This window comes from Chionomys nivalis, chromosome 6 (genome assembly GCF_950005125.1).
Source record: "Chionomys nivalis chromosome 6, mChiNiv1.1, whole genome shotgun sequence".
NCBI lineage: Eukaryota > Metazoa > Chordata > Mammalia > Rodentia > Cricetidae > Chionomys > Chionomys nivalis.
In genome coordinates, this window is record NC_080091.1 from 12,119,854 (window position 1) to 12,134,920 (window position 15,067).

A 15,067-nucleotide genomic window follows, 5' to 3' on the forward strand; every position below is an offset into this window, starting at 1 on the left:
TTAGGAAAAAACTAAAGAAGATATAATCTATGCAAGGTGCGTATCCAGGCATGGTGGCACACAGCTGTCAGCCCAGCACTCAGGAGATGGAGGCAGGAGGGTCAGGAACTCAAGGCCAGCTTGGGCTACTTGAGACCTGGTCTTGAAACAAATGAACAGACAGAAGAAGACGAACAATCAGAAGATAGTATTGTGAGCTAATGCTCTTGTACACTGCACTGATTCTGGGGATTTGAACTTGGATCCTCATGACAGAGCCGCAAGCTCTCTATCCTCTGAGCCATCTCCCACTCCCATCAGCTCCAGGCATCCCGCAGGTCTGACACACTCTGTTCTAAGTGTGTTCAATAAAGTGCTCTGGAGGGGGTCACCTCTCCTCTCGTTCTACCTTTCATCTTTCCTCCTCTTCGGCACTCCCTCCTTCCCTCCCTTCCTTTCCCCACCATTTCTGGAGAGTCTGTCGTAGCCATGCATTGGGCTGAGTACTGAGGTCCCATCAGAGTATCCCTGAAGGATTCGTGTGCTCAAGAGCTGGCCCCAGGCCAGTCACAGCCAGCTAGCCACTGCTGCCCTGGTGGCTGGAAACCAAATGCAGACAATCTGTGGGAGTGGTCAGGGTCCCACAGGGATATAACTCCCCTGTCACCCTGAGGAGGTTTCTTGTCTCCAGCCTATAAGCCCAGAAACTCCAAGTCCACAGTGTTCATCAGATACATAAATACCCCAGTTTTATTCTTTCTTCCTGAATATCAGGCAAATGGGCTGACCCTACATTCCTGGGGTCCACACCCCAAGTCTTCAATTTGAAGATTTCCCAAGGCTGGTCAGCATTCTACATGGTCCCTGAGCTCCACCTGCAGAATTTGGGGATCCTTAAGGGGAACCTCCAAGATCCCTGCTTGCTGGTTTGAGGTCTATCTTGGAGAGCTGCCCCCTTGCCATCAATCCATCGTCACCACAGCCTTCAGATCATGAATGCTCCGAAATAGGACCTGGTGCCATCCCGTGGTCTGACCAAGCGGTCCCCAGGTACACGAACCACAACCTCCTCCCCCGCTTCCAGATGCACCACGCCGCCCAGGAAGCTGCTGTCCCACCAGACTCGGGAGGTGTTGGCCCTGCCACAGGGTGACCGCCGACTGACCAGCAGTTCTAGCTCCTTGGGGTAGCGGGATGTACGTTTATACAGCCCGTGTGTGATGGGGACTTTGGCCAGGCCCTGGGGGCAGCCCACGCCGCTCAACTGTACTTTCGAGTATACATAGTAGTAGCCGGCTTCCGTGGTCACCAGGGCCCCGTTGTGGTATCTCAGGCCCCTCAAGAAGGCCAGGCCAAGGCGAGTCTCCCATAGCAGAGGTCCACCCTTGCCTATCAAACTGGCGTTGGCCCCTGGGAAGGAGAGAGAGAGAGAACTGGTCAGCACAGGTAGTGCCCATCCTTCTGTGTGACCTTATGCTGGTTGCTCCACTGCCGTGTTAGGCTGTTTGGGTTGACTCAGTCCACTCCCATCCTGTTGGTGGGGGACTCTGAGGAGCAGGGGAGCAAAGTGATCTGCTTATGATGTATCCTGACTCGTTTCATCCCCATCTCCTTCTACAGGGGGAGAAACTGAGGCAGAGAGAAGTAAAGCCACTTGGATACCAAAGAGGAAACTGAAAGGGTGCCTAAGCTTTCTAGTGAAGTGTCAACACTTAGAAATGAGGTTGGGATTGAAGAGGCAGAACACTTGCCCAGGAGGCCCTGTGCTCCAGCCTTTGCACAGAATAAAGACGTAGTGGCACACGCCTGTCATCCCTGGGAGACAGAAGGACCAGGAGTTCAAGGTCATCCTCTACTAGCGAGTGGGCAGTTCAAGGCCAGTTTAGGCTACTTGAGATCCTGGCTCAAAAAGAGAGAGTGTGTGTCTGTGTGTATCTGTGTGTGTGTGTTGTGTGTGTGTCTGTGTGTGTGTCTGTGTGGCCAGAGGTTAACACCAGGCAACTTTCTCAATTTCAGCTTCCGGCCACCTTATCTCTCACTGAATCTGAAAGTCCCCTGTTTGTTGAGGCTGCTGGCCAACGTGTCCCAGGGATCTTCCTGTCTCTGCCTCCACCAGGGTCACAGGGGTGTGTGCCTGGCTTTTGACTGGGATGCTGGGATTTAGACTCATGCCTGGTGTGGCCAGCACTTTATGCACTGAGCCTTCCCCCACCTCCACCTTTTATGTTGTAAATAGTTTTTGATTATAGCATATTTTATGCCTGTTATGATTAATTTCATACTGTGTTAGACTAGAAATCAAACTGACTGTGGTATGGAAGCACAAGAAAAAATACTGTACACACGACTGGACGCGGTGGCAGCCGGATTATGGGTGTGCACACCTTTACTTCCAGCACCCGGGAGGCAGAGGCAGGAGGCGCTCTATGAGTCTGAAGCCAGCCTGGTCTACAGAGCTAGTTCCAGGACAGCCCAGGCTACAAAGACAGACCCTGTCTACTAGCAAAATACAGGGTGTGATAGGCCTGTGACCCAGCATCCTCTGAGGCCTCTGAGGACCTTGGGAGGTGTCCACATGACTAACAGGGCAAAGGGGGGACTTTATTTAGTCCTCAGGGGCTGCGCTTTCTGGGCCACCTGCCAATAAGCATTGTACGAATGAGGCCGGCAAGATGGCTCTGAGGGTAAAGGTACTTGGAGCCAAGACTGACAACTTGAGTTCAATCCCTGGAGGCCACAGGCGGAAAGAAACAATGGTCCCGAGAGCTGTCCTCTGGCCTCCACGCTGTGGGGTGTGCATATGTATGGACAATAAGAAACAAAAAGAAGTAAATGTAAACAAAAATTCAAAACACACTGAATGAATTCCTCAATGGTTGCTTGGACTTCTCAAGACCTGGCTCTCCCAGGACACCCCAAGCTCCACCCCGTGTGAAGACCTGGGGTCCCCTTACCTGTGAGGTGTGCTGCTGGGTGGGCCTGTTGAGACTGCCGCCCCTCTGGGGAAGAGAGTCCGAGGTTAGAGACACAGAAAGAAGCAGGGGTGGGGGTTTGTTGGGGCCACCTGTCAGTGTCAGGTTCTGCCCCTTCCAGAAGTGTCCCAGACTTCTGCTTCTGGGGGAGGGGTACCTGTGGGGCTCCTCAAAATCACATTGGGTGATCCTAGGGTATGGGAGGGCCAGAGTGGGAACCATTCCATCTCCTTCTTAGGAGCTGGGGCCCAACTCACCTTCGGTCAGCTTCTCCCAGGAGCCTGAGTCTCCCTCCTGAAATGCAAACAGGGCCCTTGGTGAGGACAGACCACACCCAGAGTCACACAGGCACATGGTGATGAGACTGTCTGGCTATGGCTGTAGACACCACCCACGGACACACACACGGGGCCACATGTGCACACAACAGTCCCACACATGTGTGCGCGCACACCCCCACACAGAGAAACACACACACATACACACACACACATGCACACACATACACACACGCACACACACACACACACTCACTCACACACACAAAATCAGGTTTTTTTCTGAGATTGACTCTCATGTAGCCCAGGCTGGCCTTAGACTTCCTAACTAGCCTCTGATGACCTTGAAATCCTTGGGCCTTCTGCCTCTCCAGCCCAAGAACCAAGATGGTAGGTATGTGCCATGGAATTCAGTCAAGATCTGAGGAAAGCTGAGTGTCTGAAATGCTTGAGACTAGAAATATTTCAGAACTGTTTTTAAAGTTTTTGGAATATTCACATATCCTGAAAAAAAATCATTTGAGGGCCAGTGAGAGGGCTTGGGGTAAAAGTGCTTACGGTTGAGCCTGGCTATCCAAGTTCAAGCCCCAGAACCCACATAAAGGGGGATACAGAGCTGACTCCACAAAGGTGTCCCACATACATGCTCCAGCAAGTGCATGCCTGCTCATATCCACATACTAATAAGTAAAGGTAATAAAAAAAACTTAACAAGAAAACAAAGGCAAAGATTGCAGAAGCGTATTGTTTACACAAGTGACCAGGTGTGGCGCACAGACAGATGCACCCGTGGCTTGTTTGAAAGGGACAGAGAGTGAACCAGGATGGCCATGAAGTCAGGGATGGGCACAAGGGTCCAGCTAGTAAAGACAGTCATGTATGTGAGTCTCAGGGAAGTTGTCGGGCCTCACACACTCATATCCCCACATATGGATGCGAAGACAGGGTCAGAAGCCTGGCACACACACAGCAGTAAAGAGATAGACGCTGGAGAGGCTACCCTGGACCCCCGAGCCCCACGTACCGGTAAGCGAGTCACTGTGTCCCCAAGTTGCTGATGCAGTCTCAGTAGGAACCAGCCCTGAGTAGCCAGCCCGGCGCCCAGCAGCAGTATCAGGGCCAGGTTGACTTGGGCAATGCCGCAGCGCTGTCTCCTGTGGTTCTGTCCCAGACGTCTGAATGGGATGTCCGTTTGTCCATCTACCACAAACACTGAAGGCTGTACCACACTCTCCATGCCAGAGCAGCTGAGGCCCAGAAGCCCAGGGACCGGGCTGGCGAGTCTGAGTTCCTCCCCTCCGGAGGAAACCACGATTGCCCAATGCTGGGGCTTTGCAAGCTGCAAAAGGCTCCTGACGCCCTGCGGCTCACTTTAAAGCTGAGGTTTGGTGCCTCCGCTTTCCCCACGCACCCTCCTCTTCTTCCTGTGCCCCCAGAAGGCCCGGCCCCCAGCTCACTCTCACTCACGCCATAGCTCACACTTTCCAGAAAATGTGACTCAGGTGGAGATGGACGGGACAGCCCCCGCTCGCCCAGTGCGGTAGCTCTGTTCCCCTCAGAAGCGCTTCTGTGGGTTCCATGCAAGCTTCCAACACGTGCATATGTAGACACACATGCAAGCACACACCTTTGTGTCTATGCTTCAGTCCATGCTTGTGGGTGCAAATGCATGTGCAGATGCATGGTTGTGGGCATGCAAGGCACAGGTTTGTGCATGTGTGCATGCGGGTGTAGATGTTCTGATCTATGCCTGTATGCATGCAGGTCAATGCACACACGCATTTCCTGATGCATCTGCAGGACACACGGGCTACAGTGTGTATCATCTCTGTAGGCCTAAAAATGTGAGCCTATTTCCACCTTGAGCTATTCCTTCAAGGTTACTGTGTTTCTACCTCAAACGAAGGTCCCACCTAGACTCAAAGCTGAGAGCTCTGCTCTCTCAAGGTGATCGGCAGACAATAACAGGAGTGGCTAATAGCCAGACCTCGTATTTCAGGAATAGAGAAGCTTCTACTTCAAACAGAAGTCTAAAGATCCTACTAAAGGTCCAGTTCCCTTAAGGAGATAACATTGGATTCCACCCAGGGAGTAGTTTGCCTACAGAATGCTTTGGTCTAGGGTGTGAGCGTGACTTGTTTTGTCCTAGCAACAGAATGTTTAATTGTGGAGGTAGCCTGCGACCTTCAACCGGTCTTTCATTTCCTGGTATCGTGTTAATGCAGATTTTTTTTTTTTTTTTTGATCTTACTCCTACCTCTTGGGGTCAGGGTATTTTAAGCAGTTGGAAGTTAAATGCAACAATTTCAGTATTCACTGGAACTCCCTCCTGATACTATTCTATGTTTTTCTTTTTTTATTATTTCACATGTGTCTTCGCATTCTTTACTAATATTTCTGAATCTCCCCAAGCCCCTGCCCTGGCAAGAGGTATTTTTGTCGAGGCTGGCCCCCGACAATTTTCCATCAGTATGCGCGTGTGTATCTCAGCGTCATGAGTGTGCCCATGTGTGTGTCCCTCTCGGGGACGGGGCTGGGGGTAGATTTCCAGATACCACCACTTTGTCCCCGAGTCTTCAGCCTGGACCTAAGCCTCATCACACACACACCCAGATTCCAAGGGCTCAGGGGTGCTCAGGAGGTAACAGCTCCCCTTCCCAACATCAATGGCTCCCATGCTGTAGTGCTTGACCTCACAAAGGGATGGCAGTCCTGTGATCACAGAACCCCAGTGCTCTGCCCCCCTCCAGGAAGCCCGAGTACGTGAGGTACTGAGAGATGAGTGCTGTTGACACGGGCATGGTCTTGCTGAGGACTCCAGAGTTTCCAAACCTGATCGAAACAAAGAAGCCTTCTCTTCTGCTCCGTGTGTGATGTTGACAGGGTGTGTGGAAGGCATCCTCCATTCTCCCCCTGCGTGCTGTCCGTCTGAAGATGGCTCCCCCTCAGAGACTGCTCCTATGGAGGTTAAATACCTGCTTTCCGGATCCCTGTGTGTGCATAAGCCCTGTCTCCTCGTTTATCTGTCTGTCATAAGCTGCTTCCTTCAGCCGTCGGCAATAACCCCGCCTCTCTGTTCAACTCTGTACGATGCAGGTGCTGTGCTACGGGGGTGCTGGAGGCCAGACCGTCTGACCCCAGGTGCCCCACGTGGCTGCATTTGTCTTTTCCTGTTGTTGTCCCACTCAGCTTCATTCCTGGGACCATGCAAATGACTCAGCAGTCTGGAGTGTCCCACCATACCGGATCTGCCTGGAAGCATTTGTTAGTCTCTTACGGTCTGTGCTGGACAGTTTTATGTCAGTTTGACACAAACTGGGGTCACTTTAGAAGAGGGAACCTCAATGGAGAAAATGTCCCCTGATGTGGGAGTGTCATATATCAATCTGTTGATTTCATTGGTTAATCAATAAAGAAACTGCTTGGCCTGATAGGTTAGAACATAGGTGGGTGGAGTAAACAGAACAGAATGCTGGGAAGAAAGGAAGTGAGCTCAGATGCCATGCCGCTCCTCTCTGGGGCAGATGCAATGAAGCTCAAACACAGGATGGACGGACGTAGGCTAGAATCTTCCCAGTAAGCGCACCTCGTGGTGCTACACACATTAATAGAAATGGGCCAGGCAGTGTTTAAATGAATACAGTTTGTGTGTTGTTATTTTGGAGTATAAGCTAGCCAGGCGACCGGGAGAAGAGTGGCAGGAATGCAACCCGCAGCTCCTTCTACAGTTCCCAGCAGACTGGCCTGTGGGAGGGCAGAGCTCACTGCAGACCATGCTACCCCTGTGCTGGTGGTCCAGGGTTTTCTAGGAAAGCAGACTAAGCAAGGCATGGAAGAAAGCCAGTAAGCAGCATCTTCCACAGCTTCTAAACCAAGTTGCTTTGGGTCATAGTGTTTTATCTATCACATAATAGCAATTCTAAGGTGACAGACATGACCATGTTTTGGGGATGATCGTAGTGGCAACTGAACTCTGAGTATGCAGAGCCCGGTGGGCTGTTTTGTGGGAGCCTGGGGGGTCAGACAGCTGAGGACAGGGCAGATGATGGGGGCCTGGCTTGTGAAGTTACAGAGGGACGTTTGAGAGCCCCTCAAACAACCAGGGCTTCCTAGGTGTGGGATACACACCTGTAGTCCCGGCACTTGGGAGGCAGAGTTCAAGGCCAGACTGGTCTTCCGAGTGACCAGAAGGCAAGGGCTATAGAGAGATCTTATTTCAACAAGGCAAAACAACAAGAAGACTATGGTGAGTGCTTGATATTTGAAGTAAGTTTCCTTGGTTCAACTCAGCTGGGGTGCAGAATCAGCTGGGATTAAGAAGAGACCAGCATAACTGAGAGGAAACCCAGGAAGCGTGTGTGGAAGGCATCCTCCACCCCCCACCCCCAGGTGCACACAGAAGCTGTGCTCAGAGGTGCCCAGGGTTGAACCTCAAGCTGGCAACCCAACTTGGGAGGTGTAAGAGTCACCTAATGGTGCTGGTTTTGAAGGCATGAGGGGGTCTGGGAGAGCAGCTGAGGCCTGGCACTGTGAGAGGCCAGAGGTGAGGCGCAGACTCAGTGTCAGTGAAGGACCCAGCATTTTGGAGATGTCAGTACCATGGACTGACCACCAGGACAGCAGCAGCGGCAGAGTGAAGCCTGCCTCTGTTTAGAAGACAGGCTGTGTGTGCGGCAGAGGGCAGAGCTGGAGAAGCGACCCAAGCCCCTTGTTGGAGCCCAGAAGTTATATGTGGATCGTAGACATTGAACATTGTCTACTGACGCAGTTGGAGTTTGGTTTGGTTTTGTCCAGGTTGTTGACTGTGCTCTGGTTCTTCCTTCTTGAAATAAGGAAGTATTTAGTTTGTTTTCAATTTTACAGGAACCCACAGTTGAGAGACTGAAGATGTTTAGATGTTAAAAGAGATCTTGAAGTTTTAAGGAAACTAAATTTCAAAGTGTTTGAGTTTGTAAGACTTTTAAGATTGTGAAATGTTTTATATTGTAATGTTAATACTAACGTGTGATCTTGGGAATGAATAAGAAAGGAAAGGGTGTGGTCTAACAATTATGTGTTTGTGTGTCAGGTTGACAAGGAGTGAATTTTTATGTCAACTTGACACAGCTAAAGTCATCTGAGATGAGGGAACCTCAAGTGAAGAAACACCTGTAGAAGATCCAACCATAGGCAAACCTGTAGGACATTTTCCTAATTAGTGGTTAATGACAGAGGCCCAGCCCACTAAGGCCTGGGTTCTGTACTAAAGCAGATGGAGCAAGCCATGCAAGCAAGTCAGCAAGCAGCAGCCTCACAGGCTCTGTACCCGTTTCTCCCTCCAGGTTCCTCCCAGTGTGTGTTCCTGTCCTGACTTCCTTCAATGATGAATGTTGATTTGGAAGTGTAAGGCAGTTAAACCCTTTCCTTGCCAAGATGCTCTCGGCCATGGTGGTTCATCAGAAACCAGAACAAAGGCAGAGGGGAAGCGTTTACCTTGCTTACAGTTAGTGGGAAGAGCCTGTCATGGTGAGCCAGCTGCTCAAGTCAGGTCCACAGTGAAGCAGCAGAGAGGCGAACCCTGGTGTTAGGTTCATCTTCTCCTTTCCATTCAACCCAGGACCCCAACCCAGAGGATGATGCAACTTAGCTGCAGGGCAGGTCCTCTTCTTTATCAGTGACAGAGATAGTTAGAGGATTGTTTCCATGGTGATTCTATCTCCTGTCATGTTGACAATCTAGTTTAACCCACACAGCAAGTGCAGGTGTGACGGTGCCAGGCAGGATTCAGAGGAGCCCGGGAGATTCAGGGGAGCCTGAGAAGGTTCAGAGGGGCTCTGGGAGGTTCAGGGGAGCCTGAGAAGGTTCAGAGGAGCCCTGGGAGGTTCAGGGGAGCCTGGGGAGGTTCAGAGGAGCCTGGGGAGGTTCAGGGGATACCAGGGAAATTCAGGGGAGCTGGGAGGTTCAGAGGAGCCTGGGGAGGTTCAGGGGAGCCCGGAGAGGTTCAGGGGAGCCTGGGGAGGCTCACGGGACAGCAGGGAGATTCAGGGGAGCTTGGAGGTTCAAGGGAGCCCTGGGAGGTTCAGGGGAGCCTGGGGAGGTTCAGAGGAGCCCGGGGAGGTTCAAGGGAGCCTGGGGAGGCTCACGGGGACACCAGGGAGGTTGAGCAGGGAGGTTCAGAGGAGCCTGGGGAGGTTCAGGGGAGCCCACAGGGAAGCAAGAACATGAGGCTCATCTCTCATAAGTGAAGGGGCAGCTAGCTGTGGCTGAGGAGAGCAGTGAGACTGAAGTGAATGAGAACGGAGAGCTGACGTGCAAAAATAGGAGTGGGAGGAGGAAGGAGCCCGGTGCTCGGGGAGGAGGGCAGAACCTGCGGGCTCCCAGGTCTTGGGCTTTTCCTGGAGAGACGACTTCTATGTCTCCTTGCAAGTAAAGGGGAGAATAAAGGGCAAAAAGAAAGGTCTCACATGAGTATAACTCCGTGAACCAGTGAGTTTATCCTGGTGATGGAAGCATGGATGAGGGTTCCTTACAGGAACCACCAAAGGTCCCAGCTGAGCATGGGTGATGGCCAAAGAAGGGTGGCACTCTTGGATTCCCTGTGATGTGTAGGCAGCGTGAAGATATGTGCACACACGTGTCTGCGTATACGTGTCTGTGCAGGAGAGGCCCACATTAGCAATCTTCCTCAATGGCTTGCCACATTACAATATTTAATATATATTTTTAGTTATGTGTGTTCTTGTGAGTGTATGAACATGTGTGCCTGGTGCCTGCAGAAGCCAGAAGAGGGCACCAACTTCCCTTAGGACAGAATTACAGCTAGGTGTAAGCTAGCAGAACTGGCCTGTGAGAACACAATCTGTGTCCTCTGTAGTAACCTTATGAACTTGGGACAAGGAACCCCAACTCTATCCATCTTCTTCACATCTCTCCATGCCCCTCCTCACACTCTCCATCCTCCTCACATCTCTCCCCATCCTCCTCACAACTCTCCATCCTCCTCACATCTCTCCATCCTCCTCACAACTCTCCATCCTCCTCACACTCTCCATCCTCCTCACATCTCTCCATCCTCCTCACATCTCTCCATCCTCCTCACATCTCTCCATCCTCCTCACAACTCTCCATCCTCCTCACATCTCTCCATCCTCCTCACATCTCTCCATCCTCCTCACAACTCTCCATCCTCCTCACAACTCTCCATCCTCCTCACATCTCTCCACCCTCCTCACACTCTCCATCCTCCTCCTCACATCTCTCCATCCTCTTCACATCTCTCCATCCTCCTCACATCTCTCCATCCTCCTCACACTCTCCATCCTCCTCACATCTCTCCATCCTCCTCACACTCTCCATCCTCCTCACACTCTCCATCCTCCTCACATCTCTCCACCCTCCTCACACTCTCCATCCTCCTCCTCACATCTCTCCATCCTCTTCACATCTCTCCATCCTCCTCACATCTCTCCATCCTCCTCACACTCTCCATCCTCCTCACATCTCTCCATCCTCCTCACATCTCTCCATCCTCCTCACACTCTCCATCCTCCTCACATCTCTCCATCCTCCTCACGTCTCTCCATCCTCCTCCTCACTCTCTCTATCATCCTTACATCTCTTTTTCTCCTTACATTTCTCCATCCTCTTCCTAACACCCTTTTCATCCTCCTTATTTCTCTTCAGCTTCCTCATTTGTGACACAGTGTCTCTGTAATGCTTAACTGTTCTTAGTTGAGACCTCTGACTAATATAGTCTCTCACCAAATATACTGATTCTTTAGGCTTGCTGACCGGTAAGTTCCTTATGTGATCTTCCCAACTACAGCTGGTGGAATGACAGACCAGTACCTCCCTGCCCAGCTTGACTGTGGGTGCTGAGGATCAAACTCTGGCCTTCATGCATGTCCAGCAAACACTTTACCAACTGAGCCCTCTTCCCAACCTCACCCCTGGTAATTTAAAATGTTCTACAATGATCTGTTTATTGATTTCTCAGTGTGTTTTAATTACTTTTTGTTACTATGGTAAAACACTGACTCATTTTCTGTCCCTTGCATATGATGGCTTTGATTTCAGATACATGTTTCATTTGAAACACTCACAGAAGCCAGGAGATTAGTGAGGGGCCTCAGACAGTGGGGGGGCTTTCCAGGGACCAAGGAAGGGGGACATGGAACCCATGGTACAAAGGTTTAAAGGGGTTTAGATTTAGAATAGGGATTGGGAAATTGGGGAGGGTGGGAGGTCATGGTAAAGGAGGATATATGGGAGGGATACATAACACTAAGATAGCTGAACCGGTGCTAGGGAAACCTATATACCACAGTGTTTGTGAGATATGAGATATATATATGCTCATGCCCTATAATGAACAGGGTGCCATTGCTCCTCTTAGACACCACTGACTAACAAAGAAAAAGCTGGATACCAAGAATGGCTTACTTCTTTTGGGGTTGCTGATTAATGAAGTCTCATAGGTCCCCGAAGATTACATGTTAGTGTCAATGGTTTGGATAACCCCAGGACTCTATAATAAGATTCCATTGCTGAAGACACCATATATTTGAGTCACAGGACACAGAGAAGTCAAAGTGATGTGTCCCGGAAGCTTCATTCCTTCTGGCTAGCTTTCCCAGTGCTGGAAGGTTCTATGCACTCCACCAGAGAAGAGTAACCTTCAGACTTTCCCAGCTGTGAACACTGAAAGCTACAGTAATGACTGCTTGGCAAGACACATCCACTGAACAACAGTGACACAAATACACCAGGGTAACCAACCCATCTCCTGACTAAGCCCCCTCCGCGGGAAGACGTCTGCACCTAGCACAATCACCAGGCCAGGGATCTGTGGCTCGACAGGTCACAGGACCAAGGGGAAAACCCACTGCTCAACGGACTCAGTGTTGAACTGATTCTAATGACTCGTTGCTAGACCTTCAGATCAACGCAGCTCTCAATTGTCATGTGAGAAGTTTCTCTGCATTGGTTGGTGATGAAGAGAATAAGGAGACTGAAGATTTTCATTCCTAAGTGGAACATATATTCTGTACCCCTTCTTTCCAAGGTTCAGGGACCATTGCAGAAGAAGGGGCGGAAAGACTGTAAGAGCCAGAAGTGATAGATAATGACAAAGACAGTGTGTCCTAGTTAGGGTTCCTATTGCTGCAATGAGAAATCATGGCCAAAGCAAGTCGGGGAGGAGAGGCTTTGTTTGGATTACACTTCCAGATCACAGATCACAGACCACAGACCACAGTTCATCATCAGAGGATATCAGGACAGGGTCATAAACAGGGCAGGAACCTTGATATTTGTATATTTCCAGAGCCCTGTCATCCTCCTTCCACAAGGGAATATCTATGCCTGGAGGAAACAGCAGCACAGACCATGTGAACCACAGCAGCCTGGGAAAGAGAACAGATGGGATGGGGCTGAGCTGCAGGTTAATCAGAAGGTGTGTGTGTGTGTAGGTGTGTCTGAGCTCCAGGAGACTCAGCAGGTGTGTAGGTGTGTCTGAGATCCAGAAGAGTCAGCAGGTGTGTGGATGGAGTGTCTGAGCCAGGTGAGTCAGCAGGTGTGTGGGTGGTGTGTCTGAGCCAGGTGAGTCAGCAAGTGTGTGTGGGATGTGTTAGAGCTCCAGGAGAGTCAACAGGTGTGTGGGTGGAGTATGTGAGCCCAGGTGAGTTAGTAGGTGTGTGTGGGTGTGGGTGTGTCTGAGCTCCAGGTGAGTCTGCAGGTGTGTGGGTGGTGTATCTGAACCCTGGTGAATTAGCAGGTGTGGGGGGGTGTCTGAGCTCCAGGAGTCAGCAGGTGTGTGTGGGGTGGTGTGCCTGAGGTCCAGGTGAGACAGCAGGTATATGTGGGTGTTATGTCTGAGCTCCACGTAGGTCAGCAGGGGTGTGTGTGTGTGTGTGTCTGAGGTCCAGGTGAGTCATCAAGTGTGTGTGTGAGAAATGTCTGAGCTCCAGGTGAGTGACCAGGTGTGATGAAGTGTATTTGAGCTCCAGGTGAGTCAACAGGTGTGTGTGTGTGTCTGAGTTCCAGGTGAGTCAGCAGGTGTGTTTGTGTGTGTCTGAGCTCCAAGTGAGTCAGCAGGTATGTGTGTGTGTGGGGGTGTGAGCTCTAGGTGAGTCAGCAGGTGTGTGGAAGCGTGCCTGACCTCCAAGTGAGTCAGCAGGTGTGTGATTGTGTGTCTGAGCATCAGGTGACTCAGCAGCTGTTGGGGAGTGAGGGTTTCTGGGATCCAGGTGAGTCAGCAGGTGTGTGGGTAGTGTATCTGAACTCCAGGTGAGTCAGCAGGTGTGTGGGTGTGTGTATGAGCTCCAGGTGAGTCAGAAGGTGTGTGGGTGTGTGTATGAGCTCCAGGTGAGTAATTAAGTGTGTGTGTGTGTCTAAGTTCCAGGTGTGTCAACAGGTGTTTGGGAGTGTGTCTGAGCTCCACGTGAGTCAGCAGGTTTGTAGATGGTGTGTCTGAGCTCCAAGTGAGTCAGCAGGTGTGTGTGGGATGTATCTGAGCTCCAGGTGAGATGGTAAGCTCCAGGTGAGTCAGCAGGTGTGTGTGGGGTGTGTCTGAGCTCCAGGTGAGGCGGTAGGTTTGTGTGGGTGCTGTAAATGAACTCCAGATGAGTCAGCAGGTGTGTGGATGTTTTATGGCTCCAGGTGTGTCATCAGTGCATGGGTGTGTGTCTGAGGTACAGGTGAGACAGCAGGTGTGTGGGTGGTATATTTAAGGTCTAGGTGAGTCAGCAGGTGTGTATGGTGTATCTGAGCTTCAGATGAGTCAGCAGGTATGTGTGGGTTGTTTGTCTGAACTCCAAGTGAGTCAGCGTGTGTGGGTGTGTGTGGGTGTCTGAACTCCAGGCGAGTCAGCAGGTGTGTGTGTCTGAGCTTCAGGTGAGTCAGCAGGTGTGTTCAGGGGGATGTCTGAGGTCCAGGTGTGTCACCAGGTGTGTTGGAGTATGTCTGAGGTCCAGGTGAGTCAGAGGGTGTGTGTGTGTGTGTTTGATCTCCACATGAGTCATCAAGTGCGTGGGTGTGTGTCTAAGCCCCAGGGACTCATCAGGTGTGTGGGTTTGTGTATGGCTCTAGGTGAGTCATCAAGTGTGTGGGTGTGTGTCTGAGGTCCAGGTGAGACAGCAGGTGTATGGGTAGTGTATCTGAGCTCCAAGTGAGTCAGCAGGTGTGTGTGGTGTATCTGAGCTCCAGGTGAGTCAGTGGGTGTGTGTGTGATGTCAGAGTTCCAGGTGAGTCAGCAGATGTGTGTTGGTGGTGTGTTTGAGCTCCCGGTTAGTCAGCAGGTGTGTGTGTGGAGGGGTGTCTGAGCTCCGGGTGAATCAGCAGGTGTGTGTGTGTGTCTGAGCTCCAGGTGAGTCAGAAGGTATGTGTGTGTGTGTCTGAGCTCCAGGTGAATTAGCAGGTGTGTGTGTATGTGTGTGTCTGAGCTCCAGGTGAGTCAGCAGGTGTGTGTGTGTGTGTCTGAGCTCCAGGTGAATCAGCAGTTGTATATGTGTGTCTGAGCTCCAGGTGAATCAGCAGGTGTGTGTGTGTGTTGGAGCTGCAGGTGAGTCAGCAGGTGTCAGGGGGGTCACCAGGTACCTCTAGAAACAACAGAGTGGATCAGAAGATAACTGTTGATAAAATGCTTGCTGTGTAGGTGTGAGGACTAGATGTCTGTCCTCAGAGCCCACAAAATCCCAGTACAGAGAGACAGAGACATAGCCTAGCTGGTCAGTGAGCACAGGTAACAGGGAGAGACCCTGTCTCACAAAACAAGGCACACACAGCTAGAGAAAAGGCTCAGTGGTTAAGAGCTCTTGCAGAAGACCCAGGCTCAATTTCCAGCGTCTGTATTTTGCAGCT

The 15,067-nt window shown here is 51.1% G+C and overlaps 1 protein-coding gene across 1 annotated transcript; it reads right to left on the reverse strand.

The window, feature by feature from the left end:
- Window positions 1-727: 727 nt before the first annotated feature.
- On the reverse strand, window positions 728-4,523 carry Tnfsf14 (TNF superfamily member 14). Its single transcript, XM_057772760.1, has 4 exons — window positions 4,254-4,523; window positions 3,209-3,245; window positions 2,934-2,978; window positions 728-1,389 (listed from the first exon to the last, which is right to left on the reverse strand). Exons 1-4 carry the CDS (start codon window positions 4,464-4,466, stop codon window positions 965-967), a joined length of 720 nt encoding a protein of 239 aa, XP_057628743.1. The 5' UTR covers window positions 4,467-4,523; the 3' UTR covers window positions 728-964.
- Window positions 4,524-15,067: the final 10,544 nt, after the last annotated feature.

Bases quoted from the DNA above. Each gene is read 5' to 3' on its own strand.
- Tnfsf14 (XM_057772760.1), bottom strand. From the start codon at position 4,466: ATGGAGAGTGTGGTACAGCCTTCAGTGTTTGTGGTAGATGGACAAACG. The intron at 3,246-4,253 runs GTACGTGGGGCT...TTTGCATTTCAG, and splicing joins ACACAGTGACTCGCTTACCG to GAGGGAGACTCAGGCTCCTG. The intron at 2,979-3,208 runs GTGAGTTGGGCC...TCTCTTCCCCAG, and splicing joins CTGGGAGAAGCTGACCGAAG to AGGGGCGGCAGTCTCAACAG.